The following is a 22,697-nucleotide window of genomic DNA, read 5'->3' as shown; positions in this document are numbered from 1 at the left end:
TGCCCTCCTCTGGCCTCTGCAGAACTGCATGCAGACAAACACACAAAATGGTATGTTTAAAAATATCACAGATTGTTGGGTGGTGGCGGAGCATGGCTTTAATCCCAGCACTGGGGAGGTAGAGGCTGGTAAATCTCTGTGAGTTCGAGGCTGGCCTGGTCTACAGAGCTAATTCCAGGACAGCCATGGCTACACATGGAAACCCTGTCTCAGAAAAAACAAACACACAAATTAAAACAAACAAAAATGATAAGCATCCTGAACTTTTGCATTGCCTTCGTAGGATGAAATCATTAGTTCACCACAAATGGGTAGGGGAGGGGACAGAACAGACCTTCAAGCTGCTGCATGGTTCTTTGAATGTTGTTCACGAATTTCTGAAGATTCATTAAGAACTCATCACGTATCAGCTGGATGCTGTGGTACTCCATCGTTTCCCCGGACATGCCAGACGTCTCTGTTGTGTCATAAGAAGCAAACTCATGGGTTTCTTCAGACGACGCTCCCTGGCCTGACTCCGACTTGTGCTGGTTGAAGGACAGCGCAGGCATGAAAACCTGCAAATGCACAGCAATCTATGTCATTAAAGCGGCCCGGGGTCTCCAGCTGTCTGTTGACAGATGTGCAAATTGGTACTGAGCACACCTGTAATCCCAGCATTCAGGAGGCTGAGACAGGAGGGCTGCAGTTCAAGGCAGGCTGGGCTACAAACCGAGACAAGAATGATTTTGATGCAACAAAGTTCACAAAGGATACCTGATTTGCTGGTTATGTCCCATAGGGCCACTTAGAATAAATTTTTTTTACTCTGAGGTTGTTTTATATTTTTTTAAAGATCTATTTATTTATTACAAATACAACACCCTGCCTCCATGTGCACACCACATCTCATTACAGATGGTTGTGAGCCACCATATGGTTGCTGGGAATTGAACTCATGACCTCTGGAAGAGCAGTCAGTGCTCTTAACCTCTGAGCCATCTCTCCAGCCCGAGGTTGTTTTATAATTAACAGCTTGATTGTCTTAAGCAGCCAGTGTCTCTGTTCTCAGAAGTCACAAGATCAAAAGATGTCATCCAGAGGCCTGGAGTGGTCCAGCTGGGATCCCAGCATGGGAGAGACAGACAGGAGGACTTACCATGAATTCAAAGCCAGCCTGGGCTACAGAGTGACAGGCCAGCCTATCTTAAAACAGATGTTACCAAATGAACAAGGGCCTAGACAGATAGTGATCTCCTTCCTGTCCCACACCTCTCCAAGACTAAACTCTCCCGTCTTCCTTTGGAATCAGGGGACTGTCTTGGAGATGCCAACATTGCTGTAGGACCCACAGATACCTGGCAGATGATGTCCCTCAGGAAGCCGAGAACTTGGGAGTTTAAGACGCCATATTCCATGGTTTCTGGCATGATCTCCATAGCTTCGTTCATGTCGGTGGCTTCTGGGATTGCATCTAATTCAAACAGACCCAGAACATGAAGTCAGTGTATGGTGGGGACACTCCCAGTGGTCCCAGAATCTCTCCTTCCTCTGAGAGGCTCTGGTCACAAAGTCAGAGGACAGACTGACTGGGGTCTAAGCAAACCCTGGGGAAATGAGACTAAACTAGACCATATTAGACTTTAAAGTTGGTTTTTTGTTTTGATTTTTGGAGACAGGGTTTTGCTGTGTAGCCCTAGCTGTCCTGGAACCAAGCTGGCCTCAAATTTACAGAGATCTGCTTGCTTCTGCCTCCCGAGTGCTGGGATTAAAGGCATGTGCCACCACTGCCTGTCTAAGTTTTTAAAGACTGTGGGAGTTTTAAAAATTGTACTGTACTTTACATTATAGTATAGTATTAACAAGAACTTGGAAGGCTCTATTTTTAAAAGTTATCTATTTAGGAGCTGAAGGGATGTCTCGGGTAGTAAGAGCACTGGCTGCTCTTGCAGATTTGAGTATAGTTCCCAGCACCCACATGGTGGCTCACAGCCATCTGTAGCTCCAGTGTCAGGGGATCCAACGCTCTCTTCTGATGTCTAAGGGCAGCAGGCATGCATATGGTGTACATAAAATATGCATATGCACAAAATAAAAAAATCTTAGCTGGGCGTTGGTGGCACACGCCTTTAATCCCAGCACTTGGGAGGCAGAGGCAGGCGGATCTCTGTGAGTTCGAGGCCAGCCTGGTCTACAAGAGCTAGTTCCAGGACAGCCTCCAAAGCCACAGAGAAACCCTGTCTCGAAAAACCAAAAAAAAAATCTTAAAACATACATATAGCCCATCTTCATACACACAGCTGGAGAGATGCCTCAGTGGTCACAGCACTTGTCTGATGCATGAAGATCAGGGCTGAGATCCCTGGAAACCTGTGTGAATGCCAGGTGGATGTGGTGGCCACTGATTCCATCCTTGGAAGGTAGATGAGACTAGCCTTATCAACCTCCTCTGAGTTTGATTAAAAGACTGCCCAGGAAGAAGTGCTGGACAATGATTCCCAGTGTCAACCTTGTCTGCACATGTATGTGAACATGGGTGCCTCTCCACATGTACATGTACACACACACACACACATATATATGTACACATACACGCACACATGTGAAAACATGTATACACATGAACATATACACACATACACATGTAACACACACACACACACACACACACACACACGGAGCGAAGGTACCTTTTGTGCTTCTGAGGAAGAACACCACATTCTGTTCCAGAAACTCCTCTGGAATGGGGGTGCAGCTCACGTGCAGATCCAGCCTGTTGACGATGCGCTTCTCAAACCTCTGAAACAGACAGGATACTGTTGGGCTGGCAGGTGACTGCTCTGCAGGATGTGTTCATCTCTAGCATGGAGGGTCTCATTCCTGATAAGGAGTTATACAGTGGCCCCAGAAGAGCTAATTCACATCCAGACCCCAGCCCTGAGTCCGCAGCTTCTACTAGGCTTGTGGTGGCTTCTATAGGGACGACTGAGAAGCTCACCTAGGAAAGGTAGGCAGGGAGCTTCGGGGGCGGGGCCCATTGAGAGAAACCAGCTACCTCTGGCCAGTGGGTTGGTTGCTTGTTTCTGGGACATTGGTGGGAATTGTTCTTTTGGTGTGTGTATATGTGTGTGTGTGTGTGTGTGTGTGTGCATGTTTTTAAAAAATTGTTTATTTGGGGCAGGAGAGATGGTTCGGTGGTTAAGAGCTCTAGCTGTTCTTCTAAAGGACCCTGGTGCAGTTTCCAGAACCCACATGGTGATTTGCAAACATCTGCAAGTCCAGTTCCAAGATGTCTGACCCCTCTTCTGACCTCTGAAGGTACCAGGTATGCATGTAGTACACAGTCCTACAAGTAGGCAAAACGCTCATACACATAGCATAATGAAATAGAACTTAAATAGATAAACAAAGATTTGGGTTTTTCAAGGTTCATTCATTCCATGTGTATGAATGTTTTGCCTGCATGCATGTGTGTGTATCATGTGTGTGCCACTATATATGGCTCCCTCCTTTCTCTGTAAGACGTGACTCCTGGTGGGACAGCTTTTCCCTCAGTCGGTAATGAATCTAAGGGTGTTCTGGGAAATCTCAACACAAGATTCTGGAGTCCCCACTCTAACACACTGTGTCCCTTGCATGTTCAGTGCCTGTCACCCTGTTTTTTGTTTTGTTTTGGTTTGGTTTTGGTTTTGTTTTTCGAGATAGGGTTTGCCTGTATTGTTTTGGAGGCTGTCGGTCCAGCCCGGCCTCGAACTCACAGAGATCCGCCTGCCTCTGCCTCCCGAGTGCTGGGATTAAAGGCGTGTGCCACTACCGCCCGGCTTGTCACCCTGTTTTATGAGAGCCCCCGGGCCACTCTGCCAACAAGGATAGATAGAGAGCAGGACGCACCTTGCCAAGCAGTCTGTCTAACTGCTCTTTCTCTAGGTCATCATCATCCATGGTGAACAGGGAGGGGGCCGTGGAGTCACTTCTCAGCTTCGAATGCTTGACTGCAAAACACAATCCAATCGGTCGGGATGACCGGAAACAAGAGTTCCCGCCATGCAGATGCCTTAGTATGCAAAGGACAGGAGTGTAGCAGTCACAGCAGGCCACACCCCCATCCTTGTTGTGGCTCACGGGTATTCATGTTGGCTGTGATGTCCAGCATGTGATTTCTCTGAGTTGGTGTGTGTATATGTGTGTGTGTGTGTGTGTGTGTTAACCTTACAAGAGGTTTATGAATAAGAGTCACTAGGCTATGGGTGTAACTCAGCAGTTGACACTGGTCTAGTGTGTGCAAGGCCCTCAGCACACTTGGCAAAATGAACAGTGAGATGTGACTGGGTGACACCTGTCACCCAGTACTCCAGAGGTGGAGACAGGAGAAGCAGGAGTCCAAGGTCATCTTTGGCTACAGAGTTCAAGGCCAGCCTGGACTCTAGGAGACGCTGTCTCAAAAAATATTGAGATGATAGCTGAAAAGATGGCTTAGAGGTTAAGAGCACTGGCTGTTCTTCCAAGGGACCTGAGTTCTGTTTCCAGCACCACACAGCAGCTCACAAGCATCTGCAACTCCAGTTCCATGTGTTCAGATGTCCTCTTCTGAGCTTCATGGGTATTGCATACACATGGTACACATACATACAAGCAGGCAAGACCACACTCAGGGTATGCTTAATGTCACTGGAAATAGTTGAAGTTGGGCTAGGGTTCAGATGATGGATGGTTCCACAGGTAAAGTGTTTACAATGTAAGACTGAAGACCCAAGTTCAAACCCAGCACTCTGTAGAAAGGCAGGTGTGGGGTCACAGCACTGAGGGGGCTGAAACAGGAAGACCGCTGGTGTAGGGAGAGATTTTACGTATCCCTGACCACTCCCGTGTGGGTGTGTTCACGGGTACATAGACCGTACAGGGGATAAATAGAGCTGGGGGAGGAGACTCGCTCTTTGGGTTTTGGTTTCAACATGGAGAGCAGCGTGCGGCCCTTTGGTTCCTGACTTTCTTAGCTTTTCAGGTAAATGATTTGTCTTTCAATAAAATATCATAGGACATCCCTATTTTGTGTAGTTTAATATTTCTGCATTACACTGGGGCTCACTGGCCAGAGAGCCTAGTGTATTAGGTGAACTCCAGGCCAGTAAGAGACTTTGTCTCCAAGAACAAGGCAGACAGCTCCAGAGGAGACGGCACCTAAGGGTGTCCTGTGGCCTCCACGTATGCATGTGAGCACACACAGCTTTATATGCACACACCTACAGCACGATCACCTGTGTGGGTGAATGTAGGTGCATGTGTGTGCATACACACACCAATAAAGAAACTGTTAACACTGAGTTTTATACTATGGGTTTTGTTCCTTTGCTTTTTTTTTCTTTTCTTTTTTTTCCTTTTTTTTTTTCTTTTTCTTTTTTGGTTTTTATGGAGGCTGTCGGTCCAGCCTGGCCTCAAACTCACAGCGATCCTCCTGCCTCTGCCTCCCGAGTGCTGGGATTAAAGGCGTGCGCCACCACCACCTGGCTGTTCCTTTGCTTTTTAAGACAGTCTCATGTAGCCCAGGCTATCCTCGAACTCACTATTGAGTCCCTGTGTTTAAAAAGAAAGAAAGAAAAGGACCCCTATCTGTTGTTCCTTAATTTGACCACCACATACACGCGTATAAACACACACACACTTACACACTCACACTCACACAAATACACACACTCTGCCTCAGTCTTTGCCTGGGTACGGGAAGTGACAGTATGGGTCCATGTGATGGCAGAGCAGGAGGGGTGACACTGGGGTGCCCATAAGCCAAGCGGTGCCAGTGTCAGCAGCAGCTGAGGAGGAGAGCGAGGAAGGAAGGAAGGGAGGGAGGGAGGCAGGAGAGCTCCCTGGTGCTTTCAGGGGGAGTATGGCCCTGGGGACACCTTGGGCCTCTGGACCTGAGGAAAGATATTTCTGTTGTTTTCTGCTGTCCTATTAAGGCCATGTGATGCTAGTCCGGGGATCCTTATGCACGTGTCCACCGCCAGCGCCACAGCTCCCCATGTAGAAGTGGCCTCTGTCCCTCCAGACAGTCACCTGCCACTTTATCGGTACCCTCTGGTTTTTGAGATTCAGATTCATCTTCCTCCGCCTCCTCTTCAGGGACCACAGGGGTTTCTTCTGTATGGAACCATAATGGGGAAGAAAACACAAAACTGTATGAGATGAAGCACCTTTGCTTCAAGTGGAGTCAAAGGGTAGGGACACCCCCCCCCCGGGGGACTTGTAAATGTCCTGCAAAACATCATGGTGCTGGGGCCAGCAAGGGAGATTTGTGCGAATTGGAAGGTGAAGGACACACCTTCCTATGGAAGAAACGCAGCCAACCAGTGAGCACCAGAGGGGCCTGGTACTCTGAGGGTAGCCTGGAAACTGTTCCAGTGAGCTGGTAAAGTCCCTGGACTCAGGAGGTGGAGGAGGCCTGGTCTACACAATACCCTAGCTCAGAAAACAAAATAAGTGCCAGAAATGACCCAAGGGGTGCTCTGAAGGGAGACCAAAGCCCTGGCAGAGTGAAGGCACTCCAGCAGGTGGTGACACAGCAGGGGACAACTGTCTGCTACTAGCTAGAGCTCCCGGGGACTGCAAGGCATTAGGGTCTTGGTGCAGGTCTCATGCTTGTTTTTTAAATGTATACAGAATCCTGTTAGCGTATCCTGAAATTCGTACTTTTATTTGGTTGTAATAAAAGGGCCTAGCCCAGAGGCCCAGGATAATGGGTTCAGGTTCAAAGTTCCACCTTAAGAAGAAAAATGAAGGCTGGGATGGTTAGATTACAGTAAGGCTGAGGCAGGAGGATTGAGAGTTTGAGGGTACCTTGAGCTACACAGTCAATTCCAGGCCAGCCTGGGCTATGAGACTCTGTCTCACAATGTAATAAGTAATGAAAGCAAAGCAAAGTCCATGAGAGCAGGCATAGTGTATCCTAACACTGTGTAGCTCCCTCTCTATCCTTCTCCCTCCCCTCCCTGCCCCTCTGTGGAGTTCAAATGGTTCTCGAACTTGCTCTGGTCCTCAGGTGATCCTACCTCAGCTGGGATTGCAGTCGGGCACCACTTTGGCCTGCTACCACTTTTTAGAGTAGGGGCCTAGGGCATGGAAGGCGAGCTCCCCTGGGCCTCTGCAGACTCTCGCCTTGGGACCCCTCCGGCTGGGAGGCATCTTATAGAACAAGAGACTCTGGGCCTCCTCCACGTCTCGGGCAAGTGCGCAGTCCTGCGCCGCCGTTGACAGCGAGGATGGAAGCGCCCTTCAGAGGACAGATGAAAGCAGCAGCTACGCCCCGAGCACACAGTAGGGCTAAGTGCCAGCAGGGTGCTAACTGGAGGCTGGCTTTTGCTCAGGCTCACCAATCTCCACCTCCACCTCCTCGGGCTGCAAGACGCGGTAGAAGAACAGTGTAGAGGCGCCATCCTCGTCGCTTGCGTAGTTGAGGAAATGCAGGATGAGGTCCTCCGCCTCGCTGTCGTTGCGGTTCAGCAGCTCCTCGAACAGCTTGGGGTTGCTGAGGTTGAAAGCAGTGTACACGCGGTCGCGCATCCACAGGACCCGCAGGTCGTCCATGGTGTAGACCTGAGCAGTGCAGGACACCGGGCAGACAGGGCGGAGAGCCGGGCGGCGTCCGTGGCAACGGTGCACCTAGCAACGGGCACCTGGGCAACGGCGTCGGCGCGGGGCTGAGGGCCCCATTCTGCAGGTGGAAAAGCTGAAGCTCAACAAAGTTGGCTGCTGAGACGTGACAAGGACACGACTCTGAGGCGGAGCCAGGCAGAACTAGAAGCAGTGTACTGGTTAGCTTCTGTAAGTAAACTTGACGCAAACCTATTTTAGTCGGGAAAACGGAATCACAACTGAGGCATTATCGCCATCAGATGGGCCTAAGGAGCCTTTTCTTGGTTGCTGATTTATGTAGAAGGGCCCTGCCCACTGGGGGCGGTACAATCTCCACCGCAGGCATAGGCTGGGGGAGGGGAGCGGGGCGCTGGGCTGACAGCTGAGCAAGCCATGGGGAGCAAACCAGCAGTGTTCTTCCAAGGTCTCTACTTCAGTTCCTGCTGCGTGCTTCTGCCCTTGAGTGAAACCTAGATCACACGAACCCTTTCCTCCCCAAGTTACTTTTGGCTGGTGTTTTATCACAGCAACAGAAGCAAACCAGCAGGACAGGCAGGCAAGGCAGGTCTCGGCGATTAGACACAGAATAGCTGCGGCTCCAAGAAAGGGACTGACTCTTTATGGCATGGGGGTTAGGAAGCAGGATCACAAGAAAACAAGACACTGGCATCTCAAAAATATAGATTTATTTGTCACTAGCAAAAGTAAGTTCAGTACTGACAGGCAGATTAGTCCTTCCATGCATCTGCGCAGTGCAGCCCTGACCGACTCCTAGTTTCTGCCCCAGGTCCTGGCTCTGGGACCCATTCTTGTTACATCATTCTGCAGAGTAGCACTTCCTGAGGATTTCTTGAGGTGCTCAAGCAGAGCCCCACAGCATCAGTCCACAGGTGGGAAAGGCATTACTGAAAACTCCCTACTCACAGCATCATGGCAGAGTTCTTAAGGTCTGCCTGGAGGGTATGGCATGCGAGCAAACCCAGAGTAAAAACTTCGATAGAGAAATGTCCCTGGGGGGGGGGGGGCCTGCTGAAGCTGTTTTTATTTCCTATAATGGGTCACACTCTAAATCACAGCTTGATTTGCCAGCCCCGTTAAGTCACCAATGGAGAGTCTATGCCTATTACACAACTGCTGATGGAACCCTGGGCCTGAATGTCGTTATACGAACTCTGGGCCAAGCCAGCATTGCACACCCACAGTGCCAGCTGAGTTGAGGCAAGAGGATTACAGGTCCAAGACCTGCATGGGTGGCATTAAATATCTCGAAGCATACGGACCCATTCTAGAACTGAAGCCAGGAAAGGGTCTGGGGGGCGGGGTGGGGGGGGAGTCTGTCCCGGGTCTCGTGGTGGAGGGAGAGTGCAAGAGCTCAAACCCTGCATGCATATCCCACCAACAGAGGTCTGTGACGTGGTGAACACCTGAACGGACCACATGGCTCTGTTGCTGTTCTAGGAAGATGAACATGGCACCACCCAGACAGGTGCTTGCTTCCCTCTGTGTGATGCTATCAATTATATTTCCAGAGGGTCCACAAAAGGAGTGATTTATGTTTATGTGATTACATTCCATATAGCTGTGACAGACTTCAGCTGAGAACTGGCCCTCATTCTTCCATCTGTACCCTGCTAAGAGGTGTTAGTTAGAAAGTAAAAGTAGCTCCATAATAATTGCCAACATGGCCAGTGAACATGGCCAAAACTGCACTTCCTGTCTGGTCTGTGGCCCTGGGATCAGTTATCTCTGAGGACCAAGGCCCCTGGGGGAAGAGTATCGACAGTGACAACGTGGGGATGGCACTGGACACAGATAAGACAGGTCTACCACTGGGCAGTACCACCTCATCCCCAGCGGCCAGTAGGGTTGGCATCAGAGCTGCCAGGAAGCTGGCACACGGGGCACAAACACTGGACTCATTGTCCACCAGTGCAGACGCTGCTGCAGCTAGAGAGGAGTGACTTACAGCCCAGCAGGCACAGGCTGCTCACCCGTCTCAGGAAACAGGCCCTAAAGGACCTGGAAAGCTGCTCCGACTGCCAGAGGCTTGGCTTTTGATCAAGGAGCTCCACTCTACCGCACAGAGTGGAGGGGCAGGGGACCAACAGGCCTCTGCAGTAGCATGAGACTCAAAAGTACGAGAGGGCAGAAATATGCTAGATTCCTTTTTCTCTTTAGGGTGTCACATTGCTCAGGCTGGCCCCAAACTTGCCACATAGCCAAGGGTAGCCCTGAACTTGTGATCCCCTGCCTCCACCTTCTGAGTGCTAGAAATTCAAGGCAGATGTCACCACACCTGGAGAAGTGGTTCTGAGGGTCTAGTGACCAAGCAACACCACAGCCTCGGGTTTCTTTCTTAAATACTTAATCTAAAATCACTTAATGTAAAATGTGAAAATGAACACAATTTATAAGAATATGACATAGATCAATGTGTTCAATGGGACTAAGTCAACTTCATGCGAAGCTAACACAACAATAGGTGATTTCTACACTCGTGATAATAAATTAACAGATTAATGAGAATTAGTTTTCAACAGTTTCAACAGTTCTGAACAGTTTTTAGAAATTAAACTGTGGCCATCAGACCTTTATTTAGAATTAGTGTGAAAGTAAAAAATTATACTGTTCCCAAGTAGAAGCAAGGTCTCTGTGGTAAAATATCTTCATTTGTTCTTCGCTATAAAAATACACACTGCTTCCACCCGTCTTCCCTGCAGGTGCACCGCGCTTTAAGGCTCAGGACCATCACATAGTCGTCTTTCCAAATGTACAGCTGTCATGACTGCTCTGACATAAGGATATCAGGACAAGAATCTTGTAAAAATATACAAGCAGGAGAGCCATCTGTTGTGTTATATTGTCCCATCATTTCCTCCAATTATTAAAACAAGATTGGGCTGTGGCGCTGCCCCTCCTGGTGATTGACAGCATTCCCAGAGAACGTGTGCGCACACATTCCTGAGCCAGCAGGGTGAGCAGGGATCTACTGATGAAAAAAAAAAAACTACATCTAGCTTGAGCTGTTGGAAAATATTATCTGGCATCTTCTCGTGATAGAATAATTTTTAAGTTGAAAGGGAGTCAAGTATCTAAAAACATTTTTAGCTAGCCATCCAGCTGGCTTTTCTCCTCCAATTTTACACTTTAAAAAATAACTTTAATGTAACGTTGGCATGATTTATATTTGCTCATAATAAAAACCAACGAAATCTCTGTGTCCGAAGTGATGAGCTTTACAAAATCTTCAACATGAGGAGAGGTGTATCTTACAGAATCATTTGGCTGAATCATAAGGCAATCAACAAGGGTGGAATTTTCCTGTCAGAAATCTGACTTGAGTTAATTCTGTAACATGATAGTTCTCCATAAATCTGAGAGCAGGATGGCTGCAGCAATGTGGATCATGCTATGTTGTCGTCATGACTGAACTTGGAGGAGAGCAGACTGAAGGAGAAAGGAACAAATTTGGTGCCTGCACCAACGTAGAATTTGTTCTGAAATTCAACCCTACGAAAAGAGAAATGAATATGTATTAAAACACCATGCCTTCCCCACCATGGACTGCACCCTGGAACTGTGAGTGAAGTAATGCTCTTACATTTCTTTGTTTAAAAGTTCCTGGGCTAAAATCTTGCCATGTCTTTGCATTCTTAGCATGAACATGCTCACCTGATCATTCTCTCCCTAGTCTACACTGCCCCCCCACCTGGCTCCTACCTCTGTCTGTCTCACCCACGTGCCACCTCAACACCCCGGTCCCCCCACACCCCTGTACGTGTCAGAAAGTCTGTCACACACACAGAGGAAGAGGCACTGGGATTCCTCTGTCACACTGGCTACGGAACCACAGAGCAGCAGCCAGACACATATTGAGAAGCACTAAGAACGCACTGGAGATTGCTGAGGTGGCCCAGGGGTGCAGGCATGTGACACCAAGCCTAACAACCGGAGTTCAATGCCCAGGAGTCACATGATAAAGAGACAACCAACACCTGCAAGTTGACCTCTGACCTCACAACAACAAGGAAGGTACACCTGCCATTCCCAATGTGGATAAAAGTAGGAACACACACAAGCCAGGCATGGTGGCACCTGTCTGTAATCCCAGCACTCGGGAGGCAGAAGCAGGGAGACCTCTGTGAGTTTGAGACCAGCTTGGTCTACATAGCAAGACCCTGTCTCAAAAAAAAAAAAAAGACCAAAAAAAAGGGGGGGAATATACACAATTGTTTCACAGACAGCAGCTTTCTTTTACTTGTGAGAAGACTGTATTTTGTTTCTGAACTGCTAAATCATAGCTGGGTAGGTTGGAGCTAGCCATTTTTTTTATTATAAGCATTACATTTAGAAAGGTTTTTTTTTCCTTAGTTGGTGGCTCTTTGGTTTTTATTGGTTATTAGTATTTGCGCATGTGTACATGTGGGTGGGTGCACTTACGCACAGCACACACGTGACTGTCAGGAGACAGTTGCTGGGCATCGGCTCTCTCCCTCTACCATGCGGGCCATGGTGACTGACATGGACTTGGTAGTGAGTATTGTTCCCACTGAGCCTTCTTGCCAGCTCCTGCACCCGTCTCAAAAGATTTATTATATTTTTATATAGCATTACGTGTCTTGAGTATGCGCACACGAGCGCAGGTACCTGCAAGGACCAGAGGTACCCACTGGCTGCCCTAAAGCTGAAGCAATAGGAGGCTATGAGCCACCTGATACAGGTGCTGGGAACTGAACTTGGATCCTCTGAAAGTGCAGTTCACATTCTTAACCACTGAGCCGTCTCTCTAGTCCTCACTTTAAATAAATAAATAAAACACTGTTCTGAGGACACATGTCACACTCACCAGTGAAGGCGTATGGCATGGAGAAACGCAGAAAGTCCTTCCATGATCAAAAGGATAAAAATAGTCAAAACTGCAAAGAAAGCCATGACAGGTAGCAGCAGGAAGACCCCGTAGGTGGTGTCCACTCGCAGGCCCACACGCATCAGCATGGCCCACAGTACGTCAGACAGCTCTGCAAAGGAAGCCATTCGGCAGAGTTCAGGCTGTGAAAACATAAGCCCTCTCACCACCCACGTGACAGCAGGAATGGCAACCAGTCAGCCTACCCCCACAAGCAGAGGACCCGAAACTCTGGAAAGAACAACAATCTTAGGAGGCTCCACTGTGCCCTCCAACTGCCTAACTCAGCAAGCTCAGAGCCTGGACCGCATTGAGAGTTCTGTCTGAACCTAGCAAGGGGACCTGTTCCAAGTCTGGGTCCAATGCCAACAAGGCAGCCTCTTCACCTTCACTGTCTTGGGACACAGAGGGCCTTGCTCTGTCCCCTGTTGGTCAATACTCTCTTGTGATTTACCCATCTCTCTCACATGTCCCAGGGTTTTGTCACGGAATATCAAGGCAACACCATTACATGATTCGATGTTTGTGAGGTGAATGCAGTCAATGACCAGTCACCTCTAGGCTCTCTGGCCTCTCATGACAATGCACAGGGTAAGACAACCTACAGACTAAAGAGCACCCACACAGGTGTGTCTTACATGCAGGCTCACAGTTAAGAGTGTGGAGGGTGAGCCACGCTGGGGGCTCAGCTGTGCATGAGCAGAACCGTGACCATAAGGACTGACTTCCAGGAGTCTGAACTAAATACTCCACTCAGTAAGCAAAGCAATGGCAAGGACACTCAGGAACATGAGACAGAGGACAGCATCCATGCCAGAGGTCACCAGGCTCTCATTTCCCAGAGCCCCTCCATGGCTAGGCCTGGACTATGACCTGCGTGATAGGAAGGTGGGTCCAAACAATGAATACCCTTGTCCACCACCACCTGGAGAGCTTACACACTCCTCAGGACTAAGCAACATACGTGCATGTGCCAGGCTGAGGGCCCAAAGCCTCAGGTAGGACGCGGTGTTGGAGATGCAGCCCAGGCAGTACTCGATGGAGTGGATGGTCTGCGTCATCAGGATCTCCCCAAAGTTAAACTGAGGGAGAACATTAGACACCATATCACAAACCTGCTCCACTCTGGGTCCCTAGATGGCCTCAGGGACAGCATGCTGGCAGCTAAAAACAGCAGGTCCAAGATGTGAGTCCTGCTCTCAGTGGGACTATGGGGCTCACCAACCCATGTCCCCACACTAGCTCCCCGACTCTATTCAAGCTTCAGTTTCCTCCCTCTGACCCAAACACCAGCCTCGAACTGTGATTGCCATAAGGGCCCCATGGTTAGAGACCTCAATGACATCTGAGCTAACCTCAGAAACTACCCAGCATCCACATGGACATTTCCCAGCTACAGGTGCACAGTGGAGCCTCATGCTTGAGACCAGGGAGAGAGGGTAGAGGGTGCTGTCCCCAGGAAGAGCACCCTGGCTCTTCCTCACTCCCTTGGCTCTATGAACTTGTGATGCTATTATTTGGCCTGAATTCAAACGGCCATATAATGACCAACCGAGCACAGGGAACTCAGTCCACATTGAGCAGCCAATAAATAGCTTCTTCTCTCACCCACCCGACCCTCAGCTCACAGCTCACCTCCTCACACGTCACTTCCCGGCAGCCTTCTTCCATGCGGTTGCTCCCCTCTTCCATGTCCTGGCTGCCCAGCAAAGAAACCTCTTCCTCACTGTCCTTCCTTACAAGTGTGTAACCGCTCTAACCGGGAAAGAGCATTGTCAGTGCCTGGAATGCCACAAGGCTGGGACAAAACCCAAGAAACCACTTCTGTTAGGACTCAGCTCTCAGGGAGTAAGAAAATTGTCTCCAGGGAGATGCACACCTTGTGTGCAGTCTAAAAAGACTGTCAAAGAGCAATGGAGGGGAGTGGAAAATACAAGTGTGGGCGAGGATCAAGAAACTAGAACCCTCGAACACTCCTGCTGGGAGTTTAAGATGGTCCAGCTGCTAAAAGCATTGAGGTCCTGACAAACACAAATGCAGAACTATCTTGTGACCTGGCACCTCCACTGCTGTAATACACCCAGGAGAGTCCACGGGGAGACCTGAGGAGATGCCTGTGATTGCTCGGACAGCAGTCTTATTCCCCGAGCTGCAGCCCAATAGCAACATCAAGGCTCTAAACACAGCCAGCTTTGGAGGAATCAGGACCTCTGGACTCGGGGATCACACTCACCCGGCTCACGCCAAAGCAACTGCGCCCATTGTGCAGCCACAGCAGGAAGAGTGGCTTTCCTAAGAAGAGCACGGGGACCGACAGCACGGTGAGCGCCAGCAACACTCTCTGCACATGCGCCTGTTGGTGCAGGGAGAAGTCACTGAGGTGTGGAGCAGACTGTGTGGGCCAGGGGCTGCCAAGTCCTGTGGCCAAGGGTGACCTTCCACACTTCTTCCAACTCACAATGTTCAGGACACAGCACTGAAATATTACTTCTAGAGCAGTAAAAATACTTTAGGAAAACTCTAAATGGAGGTTTGGGTGATGACTCAGTCTGGACTGAGTTTGAAGCCCACTGTGGCTGAACAAGCTTGTGACCCAACACTGGGGAAACAAGAAGGAAGAGCTCCTGAGGTTGACGGAGGGTCACTTTGACAGTTCCAGGTCAGGGATAAACACACACACACACACGCACGCACACACACTCTCACACTCACACACACACACACGCACGCACACTCTCACACACACGCACGCACACACACACTCACACTCACACACACACACGCACGCACACACACTTTCACACTCTCACACACACACGCACGCACACACTCTCACGCTCACGCTCACACTCACACACACTCTCACACTCACGCACGCACGCACACTCTCACACTCACACACGCACACACACTCTCACACTCACACTCACACACGCACGCACACTCTCACACTCACACACGCACACACTCTCACACTCACACACACGCACACACACTCTCACACTCACACACGCACACACACACGCACGCACACACTCTCACACTCACACGCGCACGCACACACACTCTCACACTCACACAAATTCTAAACAGGAGCTTGTTTTGGCATCACACACTAAAATACTGTAATCAAACAGAGATTATCATGGTCCCTGTAAAAAGATGGCAGGCAACTTTATGAAGCATTCATTATTTAAAAAAGCAAATCTAGTCAGATGGTAAGGGCTCACGCCTTTAAACCCAGCACTCTGGAGGCAGAGGCAGGCAGAACTCTTGAGTTTGAGACAAGCCTGGTCTACAGAGTAAGTTCCAGGACAGCCAGGGCTACACAGAGAAAAAAAAACAAACAAAAATGGAGTCAAACTTCAGTTAATAGCTTTCTGAGAAGACTGCAGAAAGGAAAAACAGAAACACTAGCAGACTACTCTTCACATTCTTGCTTTCGATTCAGCCTTCCTTGTCACAGACTACTTGGAAAGTGCCGAGTGCAGGATTGTCAATACCAAGTAGAGGAGCACTCACCTGCCCTGGGTAGAGGCCATGCGTCTCACTGGATGGGAACAGGAACATGTTAATAAACTCAATCAGGATGCTGGGGGCCTCTCTGGAGGTCTCTGCAGAATATGCCAGCCACTTGTAGATGATCATGAAGATGAGGTACCCAAAGATGCAGAGCATGAAGAGGATCTCAGGAACGGACACCAGGTAGATGTTGAACTTCTTCCTAAAATGCCTGCAAGAGGGGTGGGTGAGGCAGCTGAAAGGCTCTTGCTACAGTGCCATGGGCCACTTTAGGACTCCACAGTGTCTGCTACAGGTAGATCCCCCAGAGGAAGAATGAACCACGGAACCACACATGCAGATCCCCCAGAGGAAAGAGTGAACCACGGAACCACACATGCAGATCCCCACAGAGGAAGAGCGAACCACACAACCACACATGCATCCCTACAGAGGAAGAGTGAACCATGGAACCACACATGCAGATAGATCCCCCCAGAGGAAAGAGTGAACCACGGAACCACACATGCAGATCCCCACAGAGGAAGAGTGAACCATGGAACCACACATGCAGATAGATCCCCCCAGAGGAAAGAGTGAACCACACAACCACACATGCAGATCCCCACAGAGGAAGAGTGAACCATGGAACCACACATGCATCCTTACAGAGGAAGAGTGAACCATGGAACCACACATGCAGATCCCGCCCAGAGGAAGAGTGAACCACAGAACCACACATGCAGATCTCCCCCAGAGGAAGAATGAACCACGGAACCACACATGCAGATCCCCACAGAGGAAGATTGAACCACGGAACCACACATGCAGATCCCCACAGAGGAAGAGTGAACCACGGAACCACACATGCAGATCCCCCAGAGGAAAGAGTGAACCACAGAACCACACATGCAGATCTCCCCCAGAGGAAGAGTGAGCCATGTTGCTATTGAGTCTGGCTTCAAAGTATTAGAGGTTTTTTTTTTTTAAGATTTAAAAAAACTTGTTTTATTGAAATCAACTTTTTAAAATTTATTTAATTCTATGTGTATGGCTGTTTTGCCTGAATGTATGTCTGTGCACCATGAATATGCCTGGAGCCCACAAGGGCCAGAAGAGGGTGTAAGCTTCCTGGAATTGGAGCCATAGCCGGTTGTGATGTGAGCCACCATGTGGGGCACTGGAGACCAAACCCAGGTCCTCTGCAAGAGCAACAAGTGCTCTTAACAACTGAGCTGTCTCTCCAGTCCCCAATTTTAAAAATTATTTTCAATTACGTGTAAGTATGTTGGGGGCGGGGACGGTAGATTCACTTGATTGCAGGGTCAAAGGCAACAAATCTCCCTGGAGCTGGAATTACAGGCAGCTGAGCCACCCACCATGGGTGTTGAGAACAGAGCTTGGGTGCAGTCCTCTGGAAAAGCAGCACACATGTTATCCAGCCCTGGGTGTCTCAAAGCACTCACCACCTTGGACAATTTGTTTAATGTCCCAGCTCTGTCAGGACTTAAAGCAACAGAGTTACATGATGCAAATCATGCTTTGTCATGAGAAACATGGTCAGCATGAAGAGGAAGTCTGTCCAGGTGCTGGCTCTCCCACAAAACAAATGGAGAGCTTTCTACTTTAGAACAACAAAAATGTGGCAAATTCCCTTCTGGGAATAACCCTGTGTTCATGTCACATGCCTCCCCACTTGGACAGGAGCTCCAGGCAGGCAAAGGTCTCTCTCCATTCTCTGCAGAAGCCTGGTGCCCAGGATAGCACCAGATCTAGTTATGCACTGAATGGATAAATCACTGATCTCCCACAATTCCAAAGCTAAATAATCAAAACAGCATCACATCCTACCATGCACCATCAGATCAACTGGCCCCAGCCCAGTCAACAGCCTAGCATCAAGAAATAAAACTTAAGGGCTGGAGAGACGGCTCCGTGGTTGAGAGCAATGGCTGCTCTTCAAGACGACCTGGGTTTAATTCCCAGCACTGACATGGTGGCTTACAACCATCACACAGTTCAGGGGCTCTGATGCCCTCTTTGGCCTCTACAGGCACCAGACACTTACATGGCTCCCAGACATATTTCAGTTAAAACATCCATACAAAAAGGAAAACAAAATGAAGTAAGACGTAAGGGGCTGGTGAGATGGCTCAGGAGGTAAAGGCAACTGTCACCAAGCCTAACAACCCAAGTTCATTCCCCAGAACCCACATAGTAGAAAAAGGTGAAACTCTTCCACAAACTGTCCTCTGAGTGCACATGTACACACACATACTGTTTGTATAGACATAAAAATGTAAAGGGGTATTGGTGGTGGAGAGATGACTCAGTGGGTAAAAGCATTTGCTGCTAAGCCTGATGACCTAAGTTCAAGTCCCAGACCCACACATGGTAGAAGGAAAAAAACAACCCCAAAAGTTGTCCCCTGACCTCCACGCATGTACTATGATGCGCACCATCTCCCTCCCCTCACCAAATGTAAGAAATATGTAAGTGAGTAAATAAATAATAAAAACTTAGGAGTGACAAACTTGGTTTGCAAGCACAGACTTCAGAACTGCTGAGCTGGGTACATTGGCTCACACCTGTAATCCCAACTCTTGGAAAGTGGAGGAGGGTGGAGGAGGGACTGCCCAAAAAAATGAAAGATGAAAAACAAATTAGAATATATACTTACAAGTGGTTAAATATTCCCAGAATGACACCAAAAGTCATGTGAATAATTCCTAAAATGACAGACATTTTCATCTTGAAGGAATTGAGGAAGGTGAGGCGGTTTGTGGCCAGGTTCCAAATCTAAGGACCAAACCAAACAAAAGCAACGTAAGCTCCATTAGCAGGTGCTGGAGAGCTCCTAAAGGATGGGGTTGCTCTGTTTACAGAGGAAATAACAGCTCTTGGTGCTTTCAACTGACTTCCCCAGGCCAGGCAAAACCAAGCAGCTTGGCTCTCCTGAGTCAGGGCTGCAGTCATTGCTGGATCTTGCTGCAGAGTGGGGCAGCTTAACATGCTGTGAATGTCACTCACCTTTTGGATCACAGTCAGACTGCAGACGTGGCCTACATATACAAAGGACACCCCTGGACAGGACTGAAGCCTCAAGACTACGGATCTGAGACCTGCCATGTCCTGTGCATCCATCCCTTGGGCAGCCTCACCTGCATCCTTCCCAGCCAACTTGACAGTGACGAGATCCACTTTCAGGATAGCTCCTGATAAAGTCTTCAGGGCACTGGTCCAAAATTTTAGCCTCCAGGGATCTGCCTACTGAGCCCTCTCATAGGACAGGAGGAGCCTGGTACTCTAGAGCCGCCTGGGTCCCTCACCTTCCTCTCTAGACCAAAGGCAATTCGCACAAACAATGGAGCAGTTCAGAACCTGTTTGGCGTCCATGAAGGGTCACTTCTACCAGAGGAAAAGACTGTAGACATGACCACAGACCCATGGCTGCCAACCACTCCTGCACTGGCCTGGCTCCCCAGGTGGCAGGCCACACCACTGTCTACACTTACAGAGGGGTAGGGTAGCAGCACCCAGTACCTCCCCTTGCTCAGGAACATGGGAAGGAAGCACTCACAGGGTCAATGCCGAAAGGGTAGGGGCCTCGGAAAACTCCAGGGATGTTTGGGTCCAGCTGCAAAGTCCTGCTGTGCCTGATGGTACTGTCACTGAAAGAGAGGACACAGCAAGGTCACCACGTACAGAGGAAGGGACTTGGGAAATGTATACCCCACCTGTGGCATCCTCATTCCCAGGCCACTTACTTCCAAAGCACCATCCTCTTTTGTTCCTCTCGAGAGTGGCTGGAGCTGTACATTGCAGACACGTTCCACCCAGAGCCAAAGAGGTTCACAGACTTGGAGAAGCAGTCGTTGTAGATGAGGCCGGTGTACACGGAGAACAGCCCCATCAGCAGCAGGATGTAGCGACCATTAAAGAACATCCTCAGGATCTAGGAAAGACATGGTGACAGCAAACTCACTGGACAGTGTCTCAGGGACAGCTCATTCTAGTTCATTCCAGCCACTCCTCTGGGGCTCCCCAGAAAACCACAACAGCAGATGTCTTACCTAGGGGCAACAGGCACACTTCTCTTATAGAGCACTTTTTTACCCACAGCTCTTGAGCCAGGTGTGGGACATGCACCTGTAATCCCAGAACTCAGGAGGTGGAGGCAGGGGGAATCACAAGTTCAAGGCCAGCCTTTCATATGTAACAAGTTTGAGGCTAGCCCAGACTGAGGCCATTTCAACCACTCCCCACAGAAAAAACAATAAACAAAACACAGCTCTCTTCCAGCCAAACAACGTGATGGCTCCCACCATGCAAGGGCTGGCAGGCATGCATTACCTCCTGTGACTGGCTTAGTCTGGGGTGATTCTCATTTAACACCAGTAAGAGAGCAAACAGGAACATGACAAAGCCGTGCCCAAAGTCACCAAACATCACAGCAAACAGGAACGGGAAGGTGATGATGGTGAAGAGAGCTGTAGAAACAGGGTTGGCAAGTTCTCAGCAGGGCCTTAGGTTAGCATGTACACACACACACACACACACACACACACACACACACACACACACACACACCACACTAGGGGCCTTAGGTTAGCATGTATGTACACACACACACACACACACACACACAGACACACACTAGGGGCCTTAGGTTAGCATGTATGTACACACATAAACACACGCACACATACACATATACACACACACACACACACACACACATACACACACTAGGAGCCTTAGGTTAGCATGTATGTACACACACACACACACAGGGCCTTAGGTTAGCATGTATGTACACACATGAACACACACACACACAAAACACGCACACGCAAGCACACAGCTCTCAGGCCAGCACAGTAAGGTTATTTAAATGCTACAGTATGCTGACAAAGTGACAGCAGTGAGCTTGCCAGACAAGCATTTACTACATTCCCCTATCAAAAAGAACCAACAGGGCTGGGCATGGTGGCACATGCCTATAAATCCTAGCACTCCGGAGGCAGACACAGAAAGATCACTAATGGTTTAGGGCCAACCTGGCCTAAATCCTGATAATTACAGGCTAGTCAGAGCTACAGGGTGAAACTTTGTCTCAGAAACCCAACCAAAGCCAAAGCTGAGCTGATGTAAGTGAAAGATCAGCCTTGTCCATATGCCTACCTGGGTTCACTTCTCTGTAGCTTCCTACACCATAGGCATCCACGATGTTCTGAAAGCCCTCGGTGAATTTGTTGGTGCGGATCAGAGTGGGCGGCGTTTCTTTTGTAGGGATTGTGTTCATGAACGAGGGGATTGTAGCTCCGCTCTCTCTCTTCCACACAGAAAAGAAAGGAAAATATGACTGTCTATGAGAACAACTACAAAACTCAGTTGGCCGGCCATGCTCTAGTAGGGCTGCAGGCGTCAGAGAGGGTGGGGTGTGGGGATGAGCATATTCACAGAAGTGAGTGAGTCACTGTGCCAGACATCAATCAAAGCCTAGTGGCATGAGAACAGAACTTGGAGCTGGGGCCCTTGGAAGGAGAGCAGATTGGAACTGGAAAGTGGGGATGGAATGCTGAGATTCGGTGGATGGAGACATAGTCCAGTCCAGTGCAATGGAAAACTGACATGTGAGCCAGGCTGGCATCGCGAACCTGTGACATCAGCATTTGGGAGGTTTTAGCAGGAGAACCTTGAAAGGGAGCCCAGTCTAGCAATAGAGCAAGAGCATATCTCAAACAGAAAAAAAAAAGGAGATAAATAAAAAAATCCTGATATTTAGGACTTTATCACCTCCCCCACTCCTTTGTGCCCTGAGACAAAAGAGTTTCTCTGTGCAACCCTGGATGTTCTGGAACTCAACTCTGTAGACCAGGCTGGCCTCAAATGCACAGAGAGCCACCTGCCTCTGCCTCCCAAGTGCTGAGATTAAAGGCGTGCGCCACCACCTGGCTAGGACTTGATCTCTTAAAAGTGGTCAAGAAAGGGCTGGTGAGGCGGCTCAGCGGGTAAAGGCACTTGCCTACAGCCTGATGACCAGGACCCACATGGAAGGAGAACCAACTCCCACATGTTGTTCTTTGACAGCCACAGGCACTGTAGTACCCACACATGTACACAATGTAAAATAAAAAAGTAATTTAAAGTGCTCAGCAAGGAGGAAGTTAGACATAACTATAGTATTACCTAATTTACAAAAAAGAAAGTGGGTAAGAAAAAACAAAATTTTATCTTTGTGGCAGAATTTTCTCTGTAAGCTTTCCCCTCAATTCAGTGCAGTGTCTACACTTGCCTAGAAATGCACACCATCTACGAAAAACAGAGGAGAAAAGTACCACCACCATGGGAAAGAGCCAAATGCATGTGTGTTAACTGGGAGGGTGAGCCCAGTGCCTCTCTGGCAGCCAGGAAGCAACCGGGCTCACTCAGCAAGAGCCAGAGCTGGGGAAACCCTTCTGGAAGACCAGGAGATGCTAAGTTTCAAAGATCACGGGCTGTCCCATGGGTTTGTAACTAGAAAGCACCTGATTTTAAAAACCAGGTAATAAACCAAGGTGCGGGTCTGCAAGCTAATCTGGTCATAAATAGGGACATTCAGCAGAGAGAACAACATCAATCTGCTGTTTAGAGAGTCAATGTCAAGCAGCCCCGCCAGTCCCTACCCACCATCCTTTGCACT

The 22,697-nt window shown here is 49.0% G+C and overlaps 2 protein-coding genes and 1 long non-coding RNA gene across 3 annotated transcripts in view; 1 reads left to right on the top strand and 2 right to left on the bottom strand.

Annotated features, from left to right (window-relative positions):
• Dnah10 (dynein axonemal heavy chain 10) overlaps positions 1–7,573 on the bottom strand; it is a 110,199-nt gene extending 102,626 nt beyond the window's left edge. Inside the window, exons 1-6 of the mRNA XM_040731515.1 lie at positions 7,344–7,573; positions 6,031–6,114; positions 3,871–3,971; positions 2,670–2,778; positions 1,338–1,453; positions 335–557 (exon numbers count right to left, since the gene is read on the bottom strand). Of these exons, the coding sequence (XP_040587449.1) occupies positions 335–557; positions 1,338–1,453; positions 2,670–2,778; positions 3,871–3,971; positions 6,031–6,114; positions 7,344–7,557 (847 nt within the window). The 5' untranslated portion in view covers positions 7,558–7,573. The remainder of the gene's footprint in view (positions 1–334; positions 558–1,337; positions 1,454–2,669; positions 2,779–3,870; positions 3,972–6,030; positions 6,115–7,343) is intronic.
• An 89-nt stretch (positions 7,574–7,662) lies between these two features.
• On the top strand, positions 7,663–10,821 carry LOC121133999. Its single transcript, XR_005871000.1, has 2 exons — positions 7,663–7,794; positions 10,326–10,821. It is a non-coding gene; the product is annotated as an uncharacterized LOC121133999 (long non-coding RNA).
• The window catches only part of Atp6v0a2 (ATPase H+ transporting V0 subunit a2), a 29,487-nt gene continuing 16,954 nt past the window's right edge, over positions 10,165–22,697 (bottom strand). The window contains exons 10-20 of the mRNA XM_040731513.1: positions 21,197–21,347; positions 20,366–20,502; positions 19,780–19,967; positions 19,593–19,683; positions 18,693–18,811; positions 16,034–16,244; positions 14,745–14,864; positions 14,147–14,266; positions 13,476–13,593; positions 12,452–12,623; positions 10,165–11,115 (exon numbers count right to left, since the gene is read on the bottom strand). Of these exons, the coding sequence (XP_040587447.1) occupies positions 11,010–11,115; positions 12,452–12,623; positions 13,476–13,593; positions 14,147–14,266; positions 14,745–14,864; positions 16,034–16,244; positions 18,693–18,811; positions 19,593–19,683; positions 19,780–19,967; positions 20,366–20,502; positions 21,197–21,347 (1,533 nt within the window). The 3' untranslated portion in view covers positions 10,165–11,009. The remainder of the gene's footprint in view (positions 11,116–12,451; positions 12,624–13,475; positions 13,594–14,146; positions 14,267–14,744; positions 14,865–16,033; positions 16,245–18,692; positions 18,812–19,592; positions 19,684–19,779; positions 19,968–20,365; positions 20,503–21,196; positions 21,348–22,697) is intronic.

This window comes from Mesocricetus auratus, unplaced genomic scaffold, assembly GCF_017639785.1.
Source record: "Mesocricetus auratus isolate SY011 unplaced genomic scaffold, BCM_Maur_2.0 Super-Scaffold_100025, whole genome shotgun sequence".
In the NCBI taxonomy this organism is placed as follows: Eukaryota; Metazoa; Chordata; class Mammalia; order Rodentia; family Cricetidae; genus Mesocricetus; species Mesocricetus auratus.
The sequence above is the reverse complement of the archived record's forward strand: the minus strand, read 5'-3'. Positions and strand labels throughout refer to the sequence as shown.